The sequence below is a fragment of the Rhododendron vialii genome, chromosome 4a, assembly GCF_030253575.1.
Source record: "Rhododendron vialii isolate Sample 1 chromosome 4a, ASM3025357v1".
Taxonomy (NCBI): Eukaryota; Viridiplantae; Streptophyta; class Magnoliopsida; order Ericales; family Ericaceae; genus Rhododendron; species Rhododendron vialii.
The window spans coordinates 4,429,354-4,454,577 of record NC_080560.1 but is presented as its reverse complement, the minus strand read 5'-3'; the positions used below and the strand labels follow the sequence as shown (position 1 = coordinate 4,454,577).

At 37.0% G+C, this 25,224-nt stretch overlaps 3 protein-coding genes and 1 long non-coding RNA gene across 9 annotated transcripts in view; 1 reads left to right on the top strand and 3 right to left on the bottom strand.

Moving 5' to 3' along the window:
* The window catches only part of LOC131323429 (acetyl-CoA acetyltransferase 2-like), a 74,135-nt gene extending 52,878 nt beyond the window's left edge, over window positions 1–21,257 (bottom strand). The window contains exon 1 of the mRNA XM_058355217.1: window positions 21,254–21,257. The gene's annotated coding sequence lies outside the window, so the exon portion shown is untranslated. The remainder of the gene's footprint in view (window positions 1–21,253) is intronic.
* LOC131323427 (ankyrin repeat-containing protein At5g02620-like) lies at window positions 1,186–9,848 on the bottom strand. 2 transcript variants are annotated; one of them, XM_058355210.1, is made up of 5 exons: window positions 9,633–9,848; window positions 8,257–8,824; window positions 6,885–7,298; window positions 3,428–3,957; window positions 1,186–2,236 (listed from the first exon to the last, which is right to left on the bottom strand). In XM_058355210.1, the coding sequence occupies exons 2-5, from the start codon at window positions 8,795–8,797 to the stop codon at window positions 1,523–1,525; spliced, it is 2,199 nt and encodes a 732-aa protein (XP_058211193.1). In that variant the 5' UTR covers window positions 8,798–8,824; window positions 9,633–9,848; the 3' UTR covers window positions 1,186–1,522. The 2 variants fall into 2 exon arrangements, with proteins under 2 accessions (XP_058211193.1, XP_058211194.1); XM_058355211.1 differs by lacking the exon at window positions 9,633–9,848 and having other exon boundaries at window positions 8,257–8,829.
* LOC131323566 (ankyrin repeat-containing protein NPR4-like) lies at window positions 14,737–16,095 on the bottom strand. Its single transcript, XM_058355418.1, has 2 exons — window positions 15,032–16,095; window positions 14,737–14,805 (listed from the first exon to the last, which is right to left on the bottom strand). Exons 1-2 carry the CDS (start codon window positions 15,500–15,502, stop codon window positions 14,737–14,739), a joined length of 540 nt encoding a protein of 179 aa, XP_058211401.1. The 5' UTR covers window positions 15,503–16,095.
* On the top strand, window positions 18,767–22,168 carry LOC131323439 (uncharacterized). 5 transcript variants are annotated; one of them, XR_009199184.1, is made up of 6 exons: window positions 18,767–19,102; window positions 19,226–19,323; window positions 19,496–19,575; window positions 20,224–20,325; window positions 20,464–20,590; window positions 20,724–21,024. It is a non-coding gene; the product is annotated as an uncharacterized LOC131323439 (long non-coding RNA). The 5 variants fall into 5 exon arrangements; XR_009199182.1 differs by having other exon boundaries at window positions 18,769–19,102; window positions 20,710–21,024; XR_009199183.1 differs by lacking the exon at window positions 20,724–21,024 and adding an exon at window positions 21,598–22,168 and having other exon boundaries at window positions 18,770–19,102.
* Window positions 22,169–25,224: the final 3,056 nt, after the last annotated feature.

The following is a 25,224-nucleotide window of genomic DNA, read 5'->3' as shown; positions in this document are numbered from 1 at the left end:
TGAGATTGGGAAATGATAATGCAAACACATTATTACTCACCTATGAAGCACGGGTACCGGTATGCGGTACGGGTACGGGTATGAAAAACGGCAAAACCCCAAAAAAGTAAGGTACGGGTACGGCGAATATATATATCTTTTACTATTTTTATTGCATAAAATGGAATATAAACCCATTTTACCAACAAAAAGTAACATAGATAAAAAGTCAAAATGAGATAATATTTATGTTTATTAGGGGTAAAACTGAAATACTAAACAATTAGAGGTATGCTGGAACTGGAAGATATAAAATTGTAATTTTTAGAAATTAAGAGACTTTATTGTCGTGGTAAAGAACTTAAGGGGCTATGCTGTATTTTTGTAATCTATATTACGATGAAATAGAGACAGGACAAGTCATCAGTCGTCGATCTCGATCGAGAAGCCAGCCAGAAGACCTAGAGCCGTCGCCATCGTCAATCGATGTGAACCCAGTCATCACCTCGTCGTCGTCAGTCATCACCTCGCCGTCGTCAATCGATCTGAACCCAGTCATCACCTCGTCGCCGGCATCAATCGATCGACTCTGGTTCTCTCTCTCTCTCTCTCTCTCTCTCTCTCTCTCTATCAATGTGTGTGTCTCTTATTTTGGGCTAAAACGTACCCACGGAGTACCCTTGCCGTACCCAAAGATACCAAAAGTACCCGGTACGATTTTGCCGTACCCGGTACGATTTTGCTGTATCGATGCCGTACCGTACCCGCACCAGTACCCGGTGCGCGTACGACGACGTTTCCAAAGTACCCGTGCTTCATAGTTACTCACGATAGACATAATGTTTCTAATGGAATCAAAATTGTACATTAAGAATACTTCTCTTGATATGAATCGTGGGAGGACTTCAACTCTCTTCTCTAGCTTTTACAATGGTAAATCTAGTGGAAGGACAACAAAACTGCAGTCCTTCCAACAAAACTGCAGAGTGTGAGGTATAAACAATGTTGTTCAAACTAAGTAAAAACAAAAAACAAAAACATTCACATAGTATTTGATTGGAAAAAGTTTTTAAACAGATACTCTATTATTGTCATAAGAAACACCAACTAGGGTAAAATGTACAACAATGTAAGGTATGCAAAAGGATCACATGCAGAGGAAATGTGCAATTAATTAACCATGCCACCTAGCTATTGGATGGAAGAGAATTGAAATTGCGCATACAAAATTACTCAATCTGACTTCAATTACACTGTTTAAAATCACACAACACTGAAACACACACAAACTCTCAAATCTCAATCACAGATTACAGGGTTGGGAGAATCCCATCTTGGGTTCCCCCCCCCCCCTCTCTCTCACCTTCAAACAATTACATTCATACAAATACATAGAATCAAATACATACACAAATCATAAAGCAACTCAACCACATTACAACTCAATTATCCAACTTCTAACTCATTAATTATCCCCCACCAATAAGCATAGCTTAGCCAACACCACCAATTACCCTCAGTCAAGGCTATTTTCTAACACCAGCTAGCCAGCTACGGTGTCAGTGGTACTTACACGATAAGTAGTATCCGGTGACCCTCTTTCGAATAGTGATCCAACATAATCTTGCTCCCTCTTTCTGTTCCTCATCCGCTCTTTGTTCTGTTTAGATCGTCGAAAGTCTTTAATAAGGATGGTCGGCATAAACAAGGTAAGAAATGAAAATCTCTCAACTCTTACAGGCAAAAATAAGAAAGGAGCCACGGAACATATGATACATACTACAATGGCCACCGATAATGCCTTAGGGGCTATTACTGCAAATACACCGCTAATAAAAGCCACCAAAGTTGCATAAAGCGCGATGATAACCAAACCTACGCTGGTGTTGGTCAATGAGAACGTTACTTCTAGTTCAACCTGCATTGCCCTTAAAAGTAAGAACAACGAAACGACGGAGCAGCACATCGCCAAGGTATCCGATACAACGAACACCTTAAGCGCTGCCTTGTTTGCGAGAGTTGCAACTCCCACCAAATTGTCGGGACTGCTGTCGTACCCACCTGGCATTGTAAATGCAGCGGCGAAAGTGAGAGTGGCAATGAGTGCGGCTATCAAAGCCATGGTATTAATAAATGGTTTCATATCTTCATCTCGAGAAGGGATGTTCACGCCTGGTCCTCCAACAGGAAACTTGTGCTCATTTGGGTGTCTGCCACGTGAGGCTCCCTGTCTCCTTAGATGAAACCACATCAGGTTCTGGAATATTCAACACTGAAGATATATAAATAACCACACCGATGAAGCCAAGTCATGATGATATATGTCAAAACAGACCTATGTTTAATTGTCGTTTGTGTGATTATTAGTTTAAGTTTTAGGGTTAGGTTGGAAGAGTTTTCTTTTGATTGACTTAATGATTCAAACCATCATCAAAAAAATTATCGATTTGATATATCCTGCATGTTCTGACAATACCTTTCATGATAATTTTGCAGAAAAATGATTTATAAAAAAATATGGTCAATTTGAATATCTCATGATAAGCATGGTTGATTTCGGTATGTGCAAGAGAATTTACAGAAATTAATCATGGTGAACATGATGAATTTGAGCATTAGAAACATGGTCAATTTGAATATCTACTATGTTCCGAAATAGATTTCATGGAATTTTGTCAAAATAATTTATGCAAACAGGGATTATTTCGGAATTGATCTTATTTGGAAAGTTGGTTAGTAAGATAATAACTAGGGAGTAAAAAATGAAAGATAAAAAAAAAATTGAGCGAAATAGTTGCAATATATTTAATGAAAGAATTACTCCCTCCGTCCCAATTTGCTTGCCCTTTTTTGGAAAGCGAGTTTTTATGGGTAGAATAATGAAAAATATAATCGGCATTGACTTTCCCAATTTGCCCTTACTTTGTGCTTGACATGACACTTAATATAGGAAAAAATGATGAAAGAGTAATGTTGCACAACTTTTTATGTTAACTCTTTAAAATAGACATTCATTTTGGGACATCTTTAAAAAGAAAGAAGGACCAACAATTTGGGACGAATAAAGTATGAATTTTGGGGAGAGAGAGAGAGAGAGAGAGTTAATTAATAAGAGAAAAATGGGTCATTCATCTAATTTATTGAGAATATAAGTATTCAAACCCCCTAGGATAGACACCTAAATAAGTCTTCTAAATAAGATGCTTATTTATTTTCTACTTTTATATATGCTTATTTTAATCACTTATTAGTATATCTTTATATTGTAATAACATCCCTGTTCAATTTCGATTCAATTCGACCGTGGTTGAACAAGTGACTCATCAATCCGGTCCATTTTCCGATTCGCTCACTGATTCGGTTTTCAAAACATTGGGATAGAGGATCCGTGCCCCCAAAAAACACACTTGGTAATATTAAAAATCATTCAATAATTAAAAAAGGGTACCTTTAGGTTTATATGCTTCCAATCTGACTCGCAAAGGTCTAAGGCTGTAAGACCTTCTTTGTTAACCGCCCCCAAGTCTATTGAAGCCGAAGAAGTTAACAATATTGCCTTTACATACTGATCTTCTTTTACTGCCAGATGCAAAGGAGTGTTTCCTTCATCATCACCCACATTTACAAGCTCCCATATTTCTGGTGGAATCTTGCCAAAATATCCAAGGGGCGTGGGAATCCAGCTTCTGGCAAGATGAAGTGCATGTTGACCTTTATCATTGCGTGCCTCGATTGATTCTGGACAAAACCTGAGTATCTTCTCACAAATTTTCCAACATCCTCTACTTGAAGCTATAAGGAGAGCCGTGTAACCCTCGGCATCGGGAAAGAGGGCAATTGAAGGGTCGGCCTCCAACATTTGATGAAGCAAAACCCAACAATTTGCTTCTACTGCATGGTGAATAGCTGCCTTCCTGCGGTTATCCAATTTTCTCATGAGATCCGAATTTTGTTTTATTAGTTCAGAAATAATTGTGCCTGCGAGAAACCACGTGAGAAATTAGATGGATTCATTTACAATAAAAGGAGATAAAAAAAATACTTAAGGAAAAGAAAAAGGTCATTGTATGCTAGATGCAACTTTAAAAATTGTGTTCGGACCAAGAGTTCATTTGTTGAAGTTTTTTTTTACCAAGGGAATTAAAGAGAGTTGAGACTTGTGAGGAGAAATAACTGCTGTTTTCAATTAATAAGCGACATGTTAAAATAGTTGAAGTACACTTCCACTAACAATTTACCGAAGTGTTATACAATACGGACACAACGATACGATATATAATCTAGAAAAGTACATGATACAGGTGCAGCTAGCTAGGATACCTTAGACTAAAACTCATTATAACAATTTTATAATCCTATACTAGGCTCTGATCAAAAAATTCCTATACTAGGCATAATGACAAGAAAGGTGATAAACTGTTGTATTTTCTTATATTGTTTTCAAGTTTACTTGGTTACTTGTTTTTTTAATTAAAATCCAACAAACCTAGTTCCATGTTCCACACAATTTACTTAAAACAGATTCGTCACCTCATAGGAGTGCTCGAGGTTTTTTCCAGCATCCGTCACCCAAGAGACAACGATTTCAAAATAGTGGCAGTGTTCACCGCACTAAAATTGTCTAGAGGAACTTGACTGTGTATTTACTCCTCTTACCAAAAAAGAATAGAATTCTAATAAAAGAAAGTAGAGCCAACCCTAATAATTTGGAGGCCTAAAGCGAATTTTAAAATGGGGCCTTGGTTCTTTTAACAATTTATTTTTAATATAAGTGGCTAATATGAGGTAAAAAGATTATACATGGTATTTTAACTTCGTAAAATAAAATAAAAAAAAACTGAAAGCATTCAAAAAAGAAGGATCAAACACAACCAAGTACGGCTCATCATTTTCTCTAACGAGTCATGGTATTAACTTTACTTAGTACGAATTTTATTTTTAATAGCAAGAGGAGTTATTGTTTAGGTTATCAAAGTTTGTTGAGTAAAAGTAAATTATTTTGGTTTATTTTTAATCAACAGTATTTTATTTATGAATGTGATATAAAAGGTAAAAGTAAATTTTAAGTAAGCAAAGAAAATAAAAACTTATCAAAACATTAATGGTACTGTGCAAAAGATTTGCATAACATCTACAACCACTAAAGCATCACTAAGTTATACTTCAAGAAGTGCAAGAGACATTATTTACACGTAGATCCAATAGGAAAATAATAAGAAGAAGAAAAAATGGTTTGAAGAAAGACAGCCTCTAGGAACTGAACCAAGAACATATGGAATTCAATGGTATGCACGCACCAACTCTGCCAGAATTCATATTGCATCAGAACACGGAATAAATTATAGTATATAATATATACATGTGTTATATGGAAAACGAGGCCTTATTTTTTTACTTAAATTCCAGAGGTCTATAACTTTTATTCACTAAATTTATTTTATTACAAGAAGTATTAAAACACATAACCATGGAAATGAAATAAAGTATTATGCAAATAGTGAAAGTAGGAAAGATGTTGCCTGTGAAGGTTCCACCAGAGTGTACGTACTAGCCCCAAGATTAAACTTAAGTGCTCACAAGCATTCCTCATTCGATGTTCATAACCACTGGGAGGCCACGAACCGAGTTGCCCAACAATATAGAAAGTAGTATATATGTACACACTTCGCTCATAGAATCTATAATATTTCTTTAGCATGTATACCACAAAGTATATATATGGGTGTATCTCTCTTGCTTCTCCTATTTCTACCTCTATTTTTCACACTTGTCAAAAAAACCCATATATATAGAGGTTATTGGATTTAAGACTCATTTATCGTTATATATAATGATAGAAATAAATATTACTTTTATGTTTTTGTAACCGAAAATATTTATTCACACTAATGTTGTAATGGAAAAGTAATGACAGGTAATAAGCATTTTAATTTATTTTTATTAAAAACCTTCAATGTTCCAACAGTATCAGAATCTTGAAGCAAAGGCTCCAAACCAGCTAATGAATAGTACTGATTCGGATAAAAAAAAAAAGAATAGTACTGATTGCTCCAACCAGTATTCATCCAGGAGCGAAGTCTAGCTCGGGTCCAATCAGGTAGTCAAGCCCAACTTCGTTATTTAGGGATTTTGAGCCCAAAGCCCATATGAAATACAAATAAACCCAGACTAGACAACAGGTTGCGGACTCACGTGTCCCAGCCCCGATCTGTGTTTAGTGACGGCTAAAGCGTTTGTGTCCTCACTTAAATAAACATGGTTTTTGTAATTCTCATTCATCTCTAAATGACTTTAGTTAACATTTAAGCTCACCAAAATGATAGAACAAAACTTCCATTTTACCAACAGAAGCATGTTTGGTGTTATTGATGGAGAAAATTCCTCCCAAGCGTGATGATGATGTATACAAATTCGCCCAATCCCCTTGTTTTGGTTCTCATGGTGTGAGGCAACAATAGAAAGAGAATATGTGGGTTATATAAGGTTGAGTGATGAGTTTGGGTTTGGGTGCGTATGCTTAAAGGGTTTACTGAGCCTCTCCATAATCAGCAATTGCCTAGGTGAGTTGGTAAATGAAATTACCCTCTTAACCTTCATAAAAAAAGGTTGAGTGATTGTGTAGAACATACGAATCTAAAAAATTCTCGTCTTTGTGTGATTGTGTGGTAGTTTTTGATTCTAACTCGTAGCACAACATATTGTTCACTTCGTAATTTTGTCTTCTCTTTCAACCTCCTCAAATCCAACATTATTATTCAAACAGAACCTTTATAATTGGATACATTCCCCCAAAGGCCTGGTTTATTCATTCTAGACTATTATTATTATTATTATTCGAGGGAAAAAGTGGAAGGATAATACATTTTGTGCGTTATGTTAAGAGGAACTAAAGACTATATACATACCACAACAATGTCGTGAAGCATGTAGCGCATTCAGTCCGTCGGGGCCTTTTGTGCTATATGGCCGTTTTGACAATAAAATATCCGACATAAATAGCTCGCAACGAGACTCTGCAGCCAAAAAAAGTGGGCTCTCTCCAGCAAGATTATCAAAGGTTGCCATTTCGGGTTTTAATCCTAATAAATAACGTGCCACGTCTTGGTGCCCATTCCTTAGAGCCTCATGTAGAGCTATAGTAATTATAGTACCCTGCTCCAAATTTGTCACCCTCCAATGGGAGGGAATTGCCACATCTAATTGATGATCATCTAGCCCTTCTTCCACATCACTTGGACGACGACTACTACTCGAGTTTGTCTCATTCTCGAGAGCAGTAGTCATGTCTCTCGAGTTTGCTCCATTCTCCAAAGAAGTAGCTGTCGGAAATATTCGTTAGGATCTCTTTGTACACACAAATGTAATAAGAGACAACCACAAAAAATAACAATATGTTGAGATCAGCGAAACTGAAACTGATTTCATTAGAGACTTGATTAGAACTTAGCCCTCAAATTAAAAGCAACAGACATGCAAAGCACCGCTTCGAAATTTTAAGTCACAAGGACAAAAGGAACCAAGAGCTTAAGAGGAAATTCGATTTCCTTAGAGAACAAACGATTGGTTCGCAGAAATTCAACCGTAATAGGAGACAATCAAAAGATAATAATATGGTTGGATCATAGTTTAAGTAGAGAAATAGGAGTAGAGAAAACTTATTGATATTTGATAGAGGTACACAAAACGCGCTTTCCTTAGAGAACAAACGATTTTTAGGAAACTTTGTGTGCATCTAAATCGTTTCCCGCAAACCAAGAACCGCAGTCTGCTTAAAAAAATATACACAAAAGCTCCTCACAAACCAAGAACCGCTTGTTTGCCCAAACAATACACTCAAAATTATACATCGACGAACTGCCAAAGCCACACAAGTATAACTTCATTTTTTAGTATAAAACTTTATGTTTTATTTTATTTTTTGAACGGCGCAGAAAATTTTCATTAGCCATAAATTAAACTCTCGATGTTTTATACATTTCCACACTCATGTATCTCCGGCCGGACCAATAGGTTAATACCCCAAACAAATAGGAGTAGCATCTAATATATGGCACAAAAATCCATGAATATATGAATGAGAAGTTACTTTGACCCAAAAAAAAAAAAAAGAATGAGATCGAAGTTACAATTTGAGCGTTAATTATAATTTGACATCAAATTAAATATATTATAATCTACTTGTAATCTGCAAACCTTTATGGAATTAAATAAAAATTTCAAAATAACCTTTTAAAAGATTCCTCTAACAGTAGTTATATCGTCTTATAATGTACGTACCCTGTTCCAATTGATCATCAAGTAGCCCTTCTTCCACATCTCTTTGACGACGACTAATATTACTCGAGTTTGTTCCATTCTCCACAATGGCCACATTGTCTTGTACTGTACCCTGCTCCAATTGATGATCAACTAGCCCTTCTTCCACATCTCTTTGATGATGACTACTCCTCGAGTTTGTTCTACTCTCCACAGCAGTAGCCGTATTATGATCTTGCATCGGGAGCTCATTATTAGGCTCCGCAAGTGTTTTCACCACTTGGAGGTGACCAAACCTAGCTGCGACAAGGAGAGGGGTGTCACCTTGTGAATTCACTTGGTCAGAAAGAAAAGGGAAGCGCCGGAGAGCTTCCGCAACGAAGGTATTGCGTCCGGCTCCTGCTGCTATGTGAAGGATATTGTTGTTGCCGTGTTGCGTCCTCTTGAGAAACTTACCATCTTGGATACGCATGGCCTCTTCCTCTGTTATGCTTCTTCCATCGATTCCTGAGAGACGATGCACATACCCCTCCTTTGCTGCCTTGTAGAGTTTCTGATCCATCCTCCTCACTTTCTCCGTCTCTCTCCACTGGTGTAAAACGTGTATAGCACAAATGGGAAAGATGGCCACATTTTGTTCTATTTTACTAGCATTTGTGTCCGTTCAATGCACGGGATAAAAAAAATCATATTGATTTTTTCGGGCTCCTTTGCAATACAGTGCAAAGAAAAAGATGCAGATCTGTTTCTGAAGTTACTCCCGAGCGCTCGGGACTGTGCTCCTGAGCGCTCAGGAGTACTGATATTCATCTTGCAAATTTTTGTTAAACAAAAATACAACAATAAATGGAATTAATAAAATATGAATTTATACTCAGCCAGGAGTTCGAACAGCCTAGAACTGGCCCTGGCCATCCAAACTCCATCTCCTTGCATTCATGACCTTGGCAAACACTGGACAGGCCTTCAGGGGACCTTAGAATGTATTTGGGAAAATGACTTTCAAGGAAAATGTAGTTTTACCATATTGTTCTGAGTAAATCATTTTCTTTTTATTTTCTGAAAACTGAAAGCCACTGGAAACTAGCAAAAGATCACTTTACCAATAATGGCATCTGGAAACATTAAGTATTAGCCCTATTAAAACCTTCATTTTCCTTGATCCTTCCACAAAATTGATAAACATAATCAAAACCACTCCTGAGCGCTCGGAAGCACTCCTGAGCGCTGAGAGTGCTACGGGAAATACCCAAAAATTTTGCTTACCATTCCTATACCATTGTTTGCATACAAAGATCATTGTAACCACACATCCAGTATAGAAGATTGGAGTGGGCTAGATGATCCCCCTCAGCAGGATAACAGCCTGTTTGGTTAAAAAGATAGAGAGATTCTACCTTTTTAAATGAAACCTTGCTTCTTGAATGGATTGTGAAAACCCTTAGGAACCAGCAGTGAATGTAGCTCCTAGGCTTTGTGGATTTTCCAGAACAGACTTGCAGTCACTTTGATTTTTGACAAAGTTTGAAGGAAGATGATTTTTTTTGCTTCAAAAGGGTACTTTTGTTTTTTTGAAAATGAGGGCCGAATTTCATGGTATTCTTCTGGTCCCAAAAATGCAGCATTGAGGCTGCTATTTATAAGCCAAGAAAATAGAATTTGAAATTTGAAATTTAACAATAAAAATATTTCAAAGAGACATGATTTGATATCTTTGAATAAATCAGGTCAATACTACTGTAGCAATGACCAACATGCTGAAAAACATAGCCACGTGATGACTGAAAAAGCTGGAAATTCAAATTACCATGGTAAAGTTGTTGGAGTGAAGCTCCTGAGCGCTCAGGAATGAGCCAAAATCTGAGTTTTTGAGAATGGATCCTGAGCCCTTGGAAATGGTCCTGAGCGCTCAGGACTCAATTATTTGATTTTTGGAACCTCCAAGAAGCAATGTTCACCATAATCGAGGTACGCGTTGATCCCAAAGAATTGACACAACGCTAGTTAATAAAAAGATACTACTATTTTTTTTTGATTTCGTATTCGATGCACACTAGCATTGACCTCATTTTATGCATTAAAAGACATATATCCTTGTGCATAAAGGAAATTGTGTTCTCCTATTTTTCGTGTTCTCAATAAGAAACTTTTATGTCTTGGAAACTAGTAGATATTAATGGCAAATCGTAAGGCATTGCCAACACCTGCCATGTACCAAGATTTCACTATATGAATTTCATACCAACAAGGATCTCACTTTACTTGTCAACTAGGCAAAATGGATTACAACCGTATTTGTGCCAACACCTGCTTTCCATATTGCCTAGCTAGTTTACACTCGATAATCTTGTAAATTTTAATTATGAATTCTTTTCAATTCTGACACGAAGTAAAAATGGGACATAGAAGCCGATCAAAAATAATAATAATAATGCGACATAGAAAGGCCAGGCATTGACAGCCCGTATTTCGCATTTTCTTGTAAGAGATTATCATAATTACTATTTCCATTTTCCTTTTTTCCTGAGTTCTAATGATTTCGAAACCCCTCGATCACATTGTTGAATTAAGTATTTGGCAACAAGAATGAAAATGTAGAATATGGTCATGTACGACTTTGCCAATGTACATGTTACATTTTCACAAAAATTATTATGCCTAACAATCCAAAATTCATAGACGTTAAACTTGAACTTCCTACGCTGGTGGATTAAGTATTCAGCAATCAGTATTGGCAAAATGAAAGGCCGTGCTAACATGTGTTGTGTTTTTAAAAAAATATCAACAGGCACGCGGGACCCATTCTGAATTCCGTTCAGATAGTTTGAGTCGTTCAATAATTTTAATATATATATATATATATATATATATATATATATATATATATATATATATATCTCGAAAGCTCTTGTTCTAGCATACCTGTCGAGTTTCATTAGCCTGAGTGTTACAAGTTCTCATCATACATATAATAATTAAATGTTAAGTTCGAAAGCTCTTGTTCTAGCATACCTGTCGAGTTTCATTAGCCTGAGTGTTACAAGTTCTCATCATACATATAATAATTAAATGTTAAGTTCCTATGTGTGGACTTGACTTCAGGTCATACGTCTATGAGTCTATCGTTCTTTTTTCTTTCCGTTTTTTATTTTTTAGTGCGTTCCTTTTCTTTTTTTATTTTTTAGTGCGTTCCTTTTCTTTTTTTTATATTTTTTAGTGTTCCTTTTCTTTTGGATGTAACAACACCGACGAAAGTTTGTCTTCTCCTTTTGTGCAATAATTGCGGGCAGAATAAATTGACCTAAACTATGAGCAAGTCCAGAAGACTCGGTGAAGACCAAGCATCGCCAAGCTGCCTATGCATCTCCCCTTTTCCGGTCTACCGAGCAAAATCTCAACAGCCATATCGTGCAACAGCCTCGCCAACGCCTCCTCATTTTAAATAAATGTATTACAAAGAAACAACTCCATTACGGTAACTCGCCTCCTCCAGCGAGTCCCCGTTTTCTTTCAAAAAAAAAAAAAAAAAACACTAACAAATGCATTTTGTCATGTTGTCCACGCTGACAAAAAAGTTCTATTTTAACACATCGTTCACACTAACAAAATTTTTTTCAACAACTTCATCTTTCTCAACAACATTGTCACTCACATGTCCATCTACAATTTATTTATTAGTTGAAACGACTTGATATTTCTCAATAACTTATTCATTAGCGAAAAACTCTTAACAACTTTAAACAATTTTTTAAACAAGTTTTTTATTAATGGAAACACCACTGTAGCCTCAGCACTATCCTGATACTCTCTCTTTATGTCTCTCTTGTTAGGAATATGTGTAAAAGATTGAGTCTCACATCGTGCATAAACAAAAAAAAATATTGGATTTTAATATACAACTGGCTCATCACTTTTACAAGACTTAGACTTTTAAGTGATCAATATGGGTCATTGAATACTATATATTGGGTTCAGGCAATGTAATGTGGACTCCGTAAATACTTCTCAAAAAATTGGGCCTGTGTGCACAAGGAAGAACTTGCGGCGGATTAGACTCCCAACATTTCTCGCACACACCCGAATGCACAGCCATAGTAGAGCTTGCAAAAATGGTGAACTATTGCACAAGTGGAGGACGAAGACGATTGAGAACAAGACGAAGATGATCAATCCATCGCAATTTTAGTTTGAATCACAATTTTTTAATTTTTTGATTTCTCTTGTCAGACTCCAAATCTTTCTATTCTCCAACGTTACATTTGCCTTCCCTACTTTTTATTATTTTGTCACAATTCACTCCATCTGCTAATCAAAATCATTGTACATAAAGGAAAGAGTAGTGCTACAGGTGTCGGTACTGAAATCGTAGGGACGGCCGCGCCGGGCCGTCTCCGGCCACCGGACGGCCGATCCGAGCCGGCCAAAAATTCTAAAAACAAAAAAAACAATAACGGCATTCGAGGTGTGTAGGGTGCTTGATCCGAGCACCCCTTTTTCGTGTATATATGTATTAAAAAGGGGTGCTCGGATCAAGCACCCTACACACCTCGGATGCCGTTTTTGTTTTTTTTTTTTTAGAATTTTTGGCCAACTTGGATCGGCCGTCCGGTGGCCGGAGACGGCCCGGCGCGGCCGTCCCTACAATTTCGGTACCGACATATCATTTCGTAAAGGAAATTGTGTCCTATTTTTCGTGTTCTCAATAAGAACTTTATGCCTTGGAACTAGTAGATATTAATGTCAACTGTAAGGCATTAATTGCCAATTTGCCATGCTGCCGATTACCCCCTACCAAGCCAAGTGCCGAGCGGCATCTGGCCGTTCATCTCGGTACAAACGATTCGAATTGAGTTTGAGCACATCAAGATGTGAGCTGTATATTACTTATTCAAAATCCGAGCCATCAATTGTAGAGATGAACGACCTAATCGATCGCTCGGCACCGTTACCAAACACTCCTGCTTGGCTGCATCTCTCAATCCTGCTAACTAGGCAAAATGGATTACAACCGTATTTGTGCCAACACCTGCTTTCCATATTGCCTAGCTTACACTCGATCATCTCGTAAATTTTGATTATGCAATCTTTTCAATTCATAATAATAATGCGACATAGAAAGGCCAGGAAATGACAGCCCGTATTTCGGTTTTTTTTTTTTTAATAAGAAAGATTATCATAATTACTGTTCTCCCATTTTTCTTTTTCCCGAATCCTAATAATTTCGAAACTCCTCACGCTGGTGAATTAAGTATTTGGTGACAGGAATGAAAGTGTAGTACTCCGTAGTATATTATGTACATGTTACATTTTCACGAAAATTATCATGACTAACAATCCAAAATTAATTGACGTTAAACTTGAACTTCCGACGCCGTTGAGTTTTCGGCAATCGGTATTGTAAACATGAAAGATTGTACTAACATGTCTATTTTCTCGATAGTTCAACGCAAATGGATCTTGACATATCGTACTGCTTTTCAATGTACATAATGTCCATTACATTATTTTCTTGGGCATAAATAATTGATACGAAAAGGGGAATACTATTGAACCATTCATTTCCAATCCATCCTGTCACCCAAATGAGTTGAGGGTTCAACCGCATCTATACATAAAGCCCATCATTTATCCGTTCGGTTAAAATGGCGCAACAAAATTGTTCAACTCTTTCATGTGTGGAATCCCTCAAGTTCTCTCATTGCAGACTTTGATTCTAATCGTCAACCTCGCCAATATTAATTTTTGAGGTAAATTCAAGCCCTTAAATCATTTGAAAGAAAGAAAATTTGGAATTCGGATCGATTACTTCAATTTTGCCGCTAGCTAGTCACCTCATCATATCATCATTGAATACAAAATCAACTTTTACTGTACGAATTATATAACAATTTTATTCAATTCATAAACACATTATTACTCATAATAGACATAATGTTTCTAATGGAATCAATCAAGAAATATTGTACACAGAGAATAATTCTCTCGATATGAATCGTGGGAGGAGAATTAAAATTGCACATACAAATTAAAATGACTCAGAACCCGTTCCAAAACACATTCTTAAAAAATAAGTAATTATTTCACATTTTCAAACTAAAAAATAATGAAAATGAAAAATAATTTTTTTTATTTTTTTTGCACCGTATTAAAGATCTCAATGAGATCTTTTAAACAAGATCCATATTGCATATTTTTAGATTTCAATAAACTTATCATTTTTGAGTTTGAAATTGCCTTTTTAAAAAATAAGTTCTTATTTCGCGTTGCGGAACGGGGCCTGAATCTAACTTCTATTACACTGTTCAAAATCGTACAACACTAATACACTCAAACTCTCAAATCTCAATCATAGATCACTGTGTGGGGAGAAGGGTTCCTCCCTCTCTCTCTCTCTCTCTCTCTCTCTCTCTCTCACCTCCACACAATAACATGCATACGAATATATAGAATCGAATATAGACACAAATCATTAAGGCAACTCATTACCACATTACGACTCGATTATCCAACTTCTAACTCCGTAATCAAACTCAATATTATTCCCCCACCAATAAGCATACCTTGGCTGGCCTACACCACCAATTACCCTCAGTCAACCAAATGAAGAAAAATTAAGTCCTTAAGCCATTGATGAGGATCTGCGTGAAGTGAACTCTCTTAAGTCCTTAAGCCATTGCTGCATTTTTCGTCGAAAAATCAAAAGAAGATCTCTAATGCTTGGAGAGAACAGAAATGGAACGGAGAGCTCTAATGCAAGAGTAACTGTGGTACAAATGATTGTTGTATTGATACACACCCAAGTTCCAACAATGATACATACTGAGATGGCTTCCCATAAGGCCTTAGGTGCTATTACTACAAATAAACCGCTCATAAAAGCCACCAGACTTCCACGCATCGCCAAGTTGATCAATGCCCAACTTATTAAGCAAATTCTCCTTTGCATTTCTTGTTCAAAATATACTGCCAGGGCAAGTGCTAACACCGCAACGATGGAGAAGGACATAGCAACGGTATCCGACAGAATGAATGCCCTTAGCGCAGCCTTCTTTGTGAGATTCGCAACACCCAAATTGCCGGGACTGGTGTCGTGCCCGCCTGGCATCGTGAATGCAGCGGCGAAAGTGACAGTGGCAATTAGTGTAGCTACCAAAGCCATGGTATTAATGATTGGATTAAAATCTTCAATCCGTTCTCCAACAGGAACCTTGTACTCATTTGGGAGTCGGCCACGTGGGGCTCTGTGTATCGTTAGATGAAGCCACATCAGTCTCTGTAATCAACGCCCAAAACTTATTGAATAACCGTACTATCCATATACCTATGCAACTGATATGAGACCATGGCGAATACGTACATGGTACCATTTCAATAGTCGCATATCAAAGTAGAACTGTGTTAGAAAGGAAAGTTGGAGAAGCCTTACAAACAACGCACTTGTCCTCGTTTACAAAATTCTTTACTGCTATGATATGATTCACTCAACTCAAAAGTTAGACACATGACAATATCACTTAAATTAGAGTTTGCTCATTGAGGTGACTTATATGAAATGGTACTTTTTACTCAAATTTGTCTCTTGGCACATAAATTCCGAGCAAGGACTGGAGATGCTCTAACAAGATTCACTTCACTTGTAGCTCCTTCAATATTCAAGCTAATCCCATTTGTTTTGGCAGTTGGCACAGGAAATTAAAATGATATGAAATGAAACGAATAAAGAGATTTGATAGCAAATGAATGCAAACTAATTTTTCCAAGAGGTCATAAGTTCGAATCGATGAAGGCCAGACATTTCAAATTTTGGGGTCATTGGATCCAGTCGTTAACTTCATGGTCAAAAAATAGTCGAGGGAAGCGCAGGCTGACCTGGACATCTGGTTATCCCATAAAAAAAAGTAGGGGTGACAAATTGAATCTAAACACATTAAGAAACCCAAACTCATCTATTAGAGACCCAACCCAACCCAACCCATTTATTAGTTGGGTTAGAATGGATCCAAACCCATCTAACCCATTTATTATTGGGTCTTAATTAGGTTAATTTAAATGCCCAATGGGTCATGAACATTACCCAACAAAAAAATAGAGCTACCACAGAAGTGAAAAAAAAAAAAAAAGTAAAAAAGTTACATGAAGCGAACCTTTTTCTTGGTCAAATCGGGAATCGGTGACTCGGTTTGCACGGTTTCATGTTACGAATTCCAGTTACAGTACGAGCCAAGTTGAGCTGAGTTTTGTAGTGAACTCATACGCTAAACGAACCAATTCGAACTCAAACTTCGTTTGTTTGTAAACGAGCCAAGTCCGGTTCGAGCCGAACTTATACAAAACAAGCTGATGATTTAGAGTGTTGAGCCCAACTCATTTACTGTACGAGCCTAAAACTAAACGATAACAGTAATTTTAGTGCACAGGTGGACTGAAATTGATGAGTGCATTTTCGTTATCTCTCATCCCTATCCTTATCTCTCGCTTTCCTCTCGCATCGCAAATCCTCTCTCACTAGAACCCTTCTCTCAATCACCTGTCGCTGGGAAGAGTCGGTGGGGGAAGGATGAGATGCACCTGTCGATTCAGTACTACGGGTTTGGTACTACGAGAAGATGAACTTCAATAATCGTGGGAAATGAGTTGAATTAATTAAAGTTTGTCGACATGGTTTCTCCATTCGGTTCAGTAATTTTAGTATATAGGGGTAATTTGAGTATTTAATACGTACAATATATGCCGTATCTCTTCCTTCATTTTAGTATATAGGGGTATTATGGTAATTTTAGTATGCAAGAGTAATTTGGTCATTTAAATGTACAAGGGTGATATGGTCATTTCAGTGTATATGAGTATTTTAGTCATTTTAAAATTTAATTGGGTTAATGGGCGGGTTGAGTTTGATTTTAAGTAAATGGGTTGGGTTGGATATGTATAATTGGACTCCTAACTAATTGGGTCTAAATGGGTCGATAACCCATTAAAGACCCAACCCACTTATAACTTATCCAATTTGGCCCAAACCCGCCCATTTGACACCCCTAAAAAAAAGGCACATACCAAACAAAAAGAAACATGGTTATTTTCATCAGACCCGAAACCAAAAACCCCAAAACAAAGAAGAAAAGAAAGCTGATTACGTTACCAGAATCACATACAAGTAGGCAGGAAACACTTTTTTTTGAACGGCAACAAATATGCAAACATACTTCATTACAGAAACACATCCAGTTTGGATATTAAAGTGGTCAGGAAAAAAAGAAAAAACCAAAAAATTAAACTAACTAAATGTAACACTTAGGAAATACAACAAAAAAACAAAAAGATTCTTTCCAGACGAACAAAAAATTCTTTACTTTCAGTTGTCTCCATGAGAGGGAATAGGGGAATCGCAAAACGCAACCAACCCAGTTGCTTTTTCTTCAATCCAAGAAATTTGTTAATTTAATTCTTCTTATCATGTGCGAGGTGGTCTGAAAATTAACCAGCCTGCAAAGTATATATATGCATAAAACTACATCCAAGAAACACTACAAATCAAATTACTTATGGCGTGATGGAAAATGTTTAAATTGCATTGTTTGACCATTTCCGCACACTAAATTTCCGTTTTGGTTGAGATCTTCACACGTACCAATCACTCCATCAAATTACATGAACCAAGTCTAAAACACTCGTGCAAAGGATCATCAGATGAAAAGTGAAAGGTATTAAGTTGATCTGTGGGCGGCATCTTCATTTACAGACGGGAACTACCCAAGACAAGCACCAATCTAAAGTACCTTTCTTAAAAACTAAGTTACATCCGGTTATCAAAAAAAAAACTAAGTTACATGGACACCGGACTACAAGAGTCATGTGTTATTGTGTATTACTTTAGGGTCATATAAAGGACCATTATGTTTCCAACAGCATAGAGTTTCAACGAAATACATCACTACAGTCTAGCTTACCCGTAATCAGACCTTTGTTTTATGAATGCTACATGAAAAGCTAGAGTAACATTACCAAACAAGGATAACGTGATTAATTACTCAAATTCAACTTATGGATTTCGATCGATATTCAGTGAGTGATCGATTAAGTACCCTAAATTATCTCCACTATATGATGTCTGCAGGTTAGCTGTGGCTCTCTCACATGTACCTAGCTGGTAATTATTATTTCTCCTTCAAATATTTTGTTATACGATTTCACATACATATATACCATCTAACTGCGTACGTACAAAAGCCTGCTTCATTGCTACATTGAAATAAAATTAAACTTATTAAGTTTGTAACATTCAAATGACAAGATCGAACAACTTATTGTCCCTTATTTGTTGTTTAGTGAACGATGTCGTGTCAGCACCTTAACTTGTCGATACAAGTATGGCTTGGGGCTCTCTTGCAGGAACACAGCACGTGACTTGTAAACCAACAGAAAATCAACATCTTGGGAGCGCCATTCGAGCTCCCGTCTTGAGACAAACACCCATTTTCCTCCTCCTCTATAAGAAGAGGGAGTTTTGGTCAATTTTTCGCTTGCCACTTTTCTGATTTGGACGAATTTAGCCTTCAATTTATGGACATGCAGTGTTAGCCGGCTGCCCATAATTGTAATTGTGCCTAATTGCCTTATGACCGACGTGGGTGCATCACAAGCAGCCGCGTATCTTGATCTTCCTTTCCATCACGTAATACACACACATGCACTCTCTCTCTTCTGCAATTTTCCTTGACTCTCTCTCTGTTCTGCAATCCTTCATCACGACTCCATCGCCGTCCACGTAAAGTCTTTGGCCAGATCGGGACTTCAACGCTTTTTAGGGCGGAAGCAATTTTTTCGTTCGCCTTCCCCTGACCGATGCAGCAATGGGGCTGGATCTGAATCAGTATTATTTCCCTTTCATTCTATTTTTTAGAGATTTTTAATTATATTTCAGAGTTCTTCCATTTATTGTTTCAATTTTGTAGTGTGACTGTTTGAGTTAGGGTTATTGTTTTGTTCGATTTAGGGTTCTTCAACTCACACTAGGGTTCCTCTCGTGCTTTGAAAATCGAAGGCCGATAAAAGTGGAAATAAAACAATTGATTTGGTCCCCCACATTCCCAGGTAAGGTGATACTGTTTTTGATTTTCAAATTGCATTGTCTTTGTTTGTGTAGATGAGTTACGAGGTTTGAAATTAATTGATTTGTAGGACTCAAAAAATCTGATTCATTTTATGTATTGTTTGGCCGGGTATCTTAGCCATTAATTTTTAGTGAATGTTCTTATGCATGTAGGTGGGTTTTCTATCTGAAAATCAAGCCTTCCATTTACTACCAGGTAATACGAGCTTTCGATAGAGAATATATATGTGTAGGTACGATCTCTATATCTCTTAAGTTATCTCTGATTCTTCTTCTTTTTTTAAGAAGTTTTTTTTTTGTAAATTTTGTTGCTTCTTATCTTGTATTTTTTCTGCAATTTATTGAATGTTAGCTTGTGTAAATGCATTGGTTTTATTTCTACTATTTTGTTTTCCCCCCTAAAAACTTGAAATCTTATACCTTGGGTGGTGTTTTTGTTACTAAACTGACGGTGAGATCGAAGCTCTGTATAAACTGGAGCCCCTTTCTCAGCTATTTCATGCGAGGCACTTACCTCCAACTTTACCACTTGAGCTAACTCTTTTGCACTTACTACTGCAACAAGATGTAGAATTACTCTCCTTTAATTTTTGGGTCGCTCACTGCCCTGTTTCATGTTTGGCCCATTTGCAAGATGGCCATGCATGGACAAGGATAAATTTGATCAGAAAAATCAGCTTTGAGATCAAAGATTGAAATCAATATGGAAATTGGCCAAAGGCGCTGTTTATGAAATTTGCCCATTTCCGATTTACGCTATAATTTTCATAAAGAAATTAAGTGTTTTCAAATTTTGTGTGCATTGCTTCCTGCATAAGTTCAAAGAAAGAATGAAAGTGAGACGGTTTATATATAATGGGAATTGTTTTTATGTTCTTTAGCAAAGTTGGTTATCATTGCCAACAACTGCCCTCCTCTTTGGAAGTCTGAGATAATGTACTACGCCATGTTGGCGAACGTTGGAGTTCACCACTACAATGGGAGTAAGTTTAGTGCCATACAGATTTATTTACTAGCTTTGTTATTTCTTTCCTTTATTTTTTGTTTTGTTTCTTTCCTTTATGCATTTAATTTTTTCTGTCATATTGAACTTCTTATTGATGTCTATTTTGTTCTTAAAGCAAGCATCAAATTATGGATGCATGGAATTTGACAAAATAGGAATCATCCACTTTTCTAAAAAACCGTGGGAAAAGAGAGATCATCCACTTTTCAGAGAATCCAAAAGGGGTTGCAGTGACACATATGGTAAGCTTTATGACTTTATATTCAGCTTTCTCGCTTCAAGTCTTAATGGTGGTGAAACAAATAGGATGTTTTTGTGATATTGGCGGTTTTTACGTACTCAAAATCACTTATATTGTCAGGAGTTTTATTCTAGGAATTGGTGAAGCGTTGACTTGCTGAGTGTGGTTTCTAATTTCTGATTTCGATGTTATAATTTGCTGGAAACTTCGGACTATTGGGATTGAGAATGTGTATTGGGATGGTAGGAATGTGTAGATTTTTTTTAATGTAATTTTTCTTTTATTGTGATAAATCGACTTTGATGATGAGGACCAATTTCTGCTTCTCTGCTACTTGTTTTTTAAGTTAGAAAGAGAGCTTTTTATAGTTTATTTAGTCCATATGAACATGGAAGTTTAATTATGCTTTCCGTGTGAATGCAATTCGATTGATCACATGTTAAGCTATAATTAGTTACATTTATGGAGTAGAGTTTATGATGGCGTGTTTGGTTAGTAAAAAAATACATGAATTTCTATTGGTTGGTTATACATGTCCATTAACTCTGTAATGACTCTGTCTGGAAGAACAACACTCTGGTTGGGTAACGTGGAATTGGGTTTTTTTGGTTTTAAGAGTGAGAATCTATGATAGCAGCAGGAATATAACAGTTCGTAAGAGTGAGAAAATTAATCTGCAACTCATGAGCTTCCTTGGGATCTCTGGAGAAAATAAGAGTAAACATATTTAGGAAAAAGTAAGAGTAAACATATCAGGTGGTGGTAGCAGCAGAGGACGAAGGCAGAGGAGGGGAGAAGATATAATTCGCCCCTTGGTCTATCTCGAGTACTTGTACATTGGGACATCTAAGAAGAACCCTAAACTTGAAATATCATTCACTCAAAGTGCAATGAGTAATTTCTTTGATAGTATGTGTTCAATGTGGACACCAATTTTGTAATTCTAGATATAAATGATGCTCATGTAGTCTTTTGCTATGTTAATGACAGGAAATGTTCAAAATATAGAGCTTCAACGAAATGTGCTAGCTGCCAAGTGAACAAGGAATGGTCACAATTAGGACCCTTTATGATCCTGCAGATGCAACACCTTTGCTACAAATGCAATGGTACTAGCGAGAGCATTAACGAGAAAGGCCAATGCCCTCAATGCAAGAGAAGAAGCTGCTGGAAATTATCGTGGAGAAGAACATGCAGAATGGACGGAAAATCACATTAGCTAGAGAAGCTGATGAGACGGTATGCTATCACTCTTTCACTGTCCCACAAGATTACAAGTGGAGATGGCATGTTTATGTTCCTTTGTTTACGGTCGATGGTTCTCTTGATAGATTTTTGGTTAGGAAGAGTTTCCTTTTGTTTTTGGTTAGTGAGATTGTCAGTTCTATTTTCTCGGCCCCAGCTGAGGTTTTGAAGTTCTTTAGTGCTTTACACCCTTTCATTAAGGATTTTTTTTCCCCCTCAAGGTCTCAGTGTATTATTACAACTTCAAGTCTATATACTTTTGCTTTGTCTAAGTCCCACGAACTCTACTTTAATGCTAGGCATTTTGCAATCATATGTAAACCTGTAAGCAAAATCGTGCAGTTAATGTAGATGATGTACTTATGTATATCAAACCCTTGATAAAACTTATGCATACAACTTTTGCTACGCTCATCTACATTTTTAATTACAGAAACATTCAAAATCGCTCTTCACAGCGGGCATGACAGACGTGCTTTGCACGTCGGAATTCACCTAGTTAATTATAAGGATCTTGCTAAGAGGAAAACTAAATTCATCCCTAAATCTGCCAAAAAAAGTTGAAGTAGCTTAATTGAGTTTCATATCAAATGAAATAACGTCAGGGACTCAGGTACAGGGTGGGTGTCAGGGGGTTCGATTTGCCTAACCCGATATCTCCCGTACACAAAAATAGGATGGCGTTCCTTGGTGAAGTAGCAGCATAGACATGGGTACCGCTACCTTCACTCCTTTTCCAAGGGTGATGAAAAAGATCTCATTCGACGATTCGCGATTATGGAAGCCGAAGATGAGGAAAGGGCAAAGGGTCATGTTTCCCATCACAATGATTGACTCTTAGGTGTCTCTTAGGTTTTGGGTGAGATGTTTCTTTTTTGGGTCTCTTTTGGGTATTGATTTGTTGGTCCCTTGCCAACCTTTGATTGTTATTTTCTCCCTTTGGATCCGTGTTGGCATGTGATCGCTGGATATTGTTGTTTCTCCTCGTGGGTTTTCTCTTTTCCGGCTTGATGCTGCTTACGGTCCTTTTAATCTTTGTAATGTGTTTTCAAAGATTACTAAAAAGAAACATTGGAGGACATCCCATGGAACTTCGAGTCATTAGCTATGTATCTCTCTGTTTACGTTCTTGTGTCTTGCATATCCAACAATGGCACTCCATATGTATGGAAAACCTCAACTAGTGATTAATACTAACGTAATAGAAGTAAGAGTTGGATTTCCTTGCACTTAGACTTTACTCTTTCCCCCCGTTTTCTTTCATATGAAAATAACTTCGCACAAACTGTACAAGCAGATAATAATACAACACAAGCTTCCATTGTACAAGCAGTAATGAAACATAAGCTCTCTCATTAATATGAGGTTTTTTTGCACAACTCAATATGAGGTTTTTTGCACAGCTCAATCACTCATAAAATCAACAAATAAATGAACCATTGTGGCACCGCATGGTTCCTATACCCATGGAACAATAAAATTCTCTATGAGCAATAACCCGAAATGAAACCAACAAACGGAGGAAAAGGCTTGTTAAATCATTCAACTCAAAATCAATTGGCAATGAGTGAAGAGGCTGTCCAAGCTCATATACAAGTTATGGAGGTTATAATTAACCAATACGTGACAAGCTCTAACACTCCCCCCACAAGTGCAACCTATGGGCCTATGAATAGCCATGGACAGCCATTGTTGTGGTGTGGTCATTCCCTTCAAGTTCTCTTATCACAGACTATTGTCTTCTAAGCATCGACCTTGCAAAAAGTTTTTGAGGGAAATTCATGCCTCTAGCTAAATCGTTCAAAATGAAATTAACTATGTGATTTGGAATTTGAATTGGTGCATCTCTAGTCTAAGCAGATTCGACCCTAAGAATCGTTCTCGATGACTTTAAGTTTGCAGTAAGTAAACTCGATCATATATACCAGTATGGACAAAAAAGTGATGCTATTTAACTAAAATACATCATTGATATTTGCTTAATTGAACAAGGCAAAAAGGGCTGTTTGATTGCATTAATTGGGTTTTCCAATTATCTTTTGAATGTCGGGAAGGTGCGTAAATATATAGGTACAATGATCCACTTGAAAAGTAACAGAAAACTAGTACTCAAAAAGAAATGCCTAAAACATAAAGAACTCAAATGCCTCCAAATCAGACCAAGCATTTCACATTGCCAATGTGTTGCGAGCTGCAATCTTAGTTGTTTCATCGTACGGGTACAAAACAATGGCTAAGATCATAAAAGGCATCAACATACAGGAGATGAGATGTAGGGATTAGGTGTTGAGAAGGGGTTCTCCCCTTTTCCTCTCCCCTGCTGTTTGCCAATACCTGCGTTAGTTTTCCCAAAAGCCAATTTTTGGTGATTTATGAGTCCAATTTCTGTGTCATTTTCAGTGAAGATTCATCAACTTGCTTTGTCTAGCGTGTGTTGTCCTTATGATACAAGATTAGGTATACTTTGATACAAGATTATAGTACCAGAATTGGCTACTTCTTTCTGGATAGTCAAATGTTTGGACCAACTTACGCACTTCAACTAATTCTGGAAGATCAATCCCATCGTTTACTAGTAGGGGCCAATTAAAACCGGTATCAGAATTGGCCCTAATGTGGTGAGGGCATTGCCTCATCAATGAGAGGATCAAGCAGCAAGGCTTTAGGATCCTCTAATTGGCTGTACATCTTTTGCTTCTCTCTGCAAACTATGACTGACAACCAAACTCAGAAATATCTTCAGTAGTTCTGTTATGTTCATCAAAATATTGGAATCTATCAATCTATAAAGTAGCACTAGAAAACATATCTGTAGTACCAAGCTGTATACATACATACAAATTGTTTCGTATTCTGAGACCCAATAATAAATGTCAAATCTGTAGCAGTCACTGATGCAAACTGGACAACAAAATGAAGATAAATACTGATAAGAAGTGCAAGTGGAAATCCCATTTGGCAATTTTGCCTTCAAAGTTTTAATACTCGTCTGATACGCATTAACAGCAAACACACACCATAGTACAAAATACTATGGTACTGGCACTTATAAGTTCCTCTTATGGTTTTTTTGCTCGAAAGACATTGCAGTAGCAAATTTTAGAAGCCACTGAAGAAGGAAAATAATTTAAATACTTTGCGCGAATTCTGGGAGTTTTACGTGGTACACATGGGAAGAACAGGCATGCTACGGTGACACATTTTACAGAAGACATTTACATAACTTTGGTGGGAAAGCTTTTGAAAAACGTATAAATGTGTCAAAACATGTAGAACATGCATGTAAGGTATGCAAAAGGATCACATGCAGTGGAAATGTGTAACTAACCATACCATGCACTAGCAGTTGGGTGGGAGAGAATTGAAATTGCACATACAAAATTACTCAAA

Bases quoted from the DNA above. Each gene is read 5' to 3' on its own strand.
- LOC131323566 (XM_058355418.1), bottom strand. From the start codon at position 15,502: ATGTGGCTTCATCTAACGATACACAGAGCCCCACGTGGCCGACTCCCA. The intron at 14,806-15,031 runs GTGTGTATCAAT...TTGGTGGTGTAG, and splicing joins GTATCATTGTTGGAACTTGG to GCCAGCCAAGGTATGCTTAT.
- LOC131323427 (XM_058355210.1), bottom strand. From the start codon at position 8,797: ATGGATCAGAAACTCTACAAGGCAGCAAAGGAGGGGTATGTGCATCGT. The intron at 7,299-8,256 runs GTACGTACATTA...TATTTCCGACAG, and splicing joins TGATGATCAATTGGAACAGG to CTACTTCTTTGGAGAATGGA. The intron at 2,237-3,427 runs GTACCCTTTTTT...TGAATATTCCAG, and splicing joins GGAAGCATATAAACCTAAAG to AACCTGATGTGGTTTCATCT.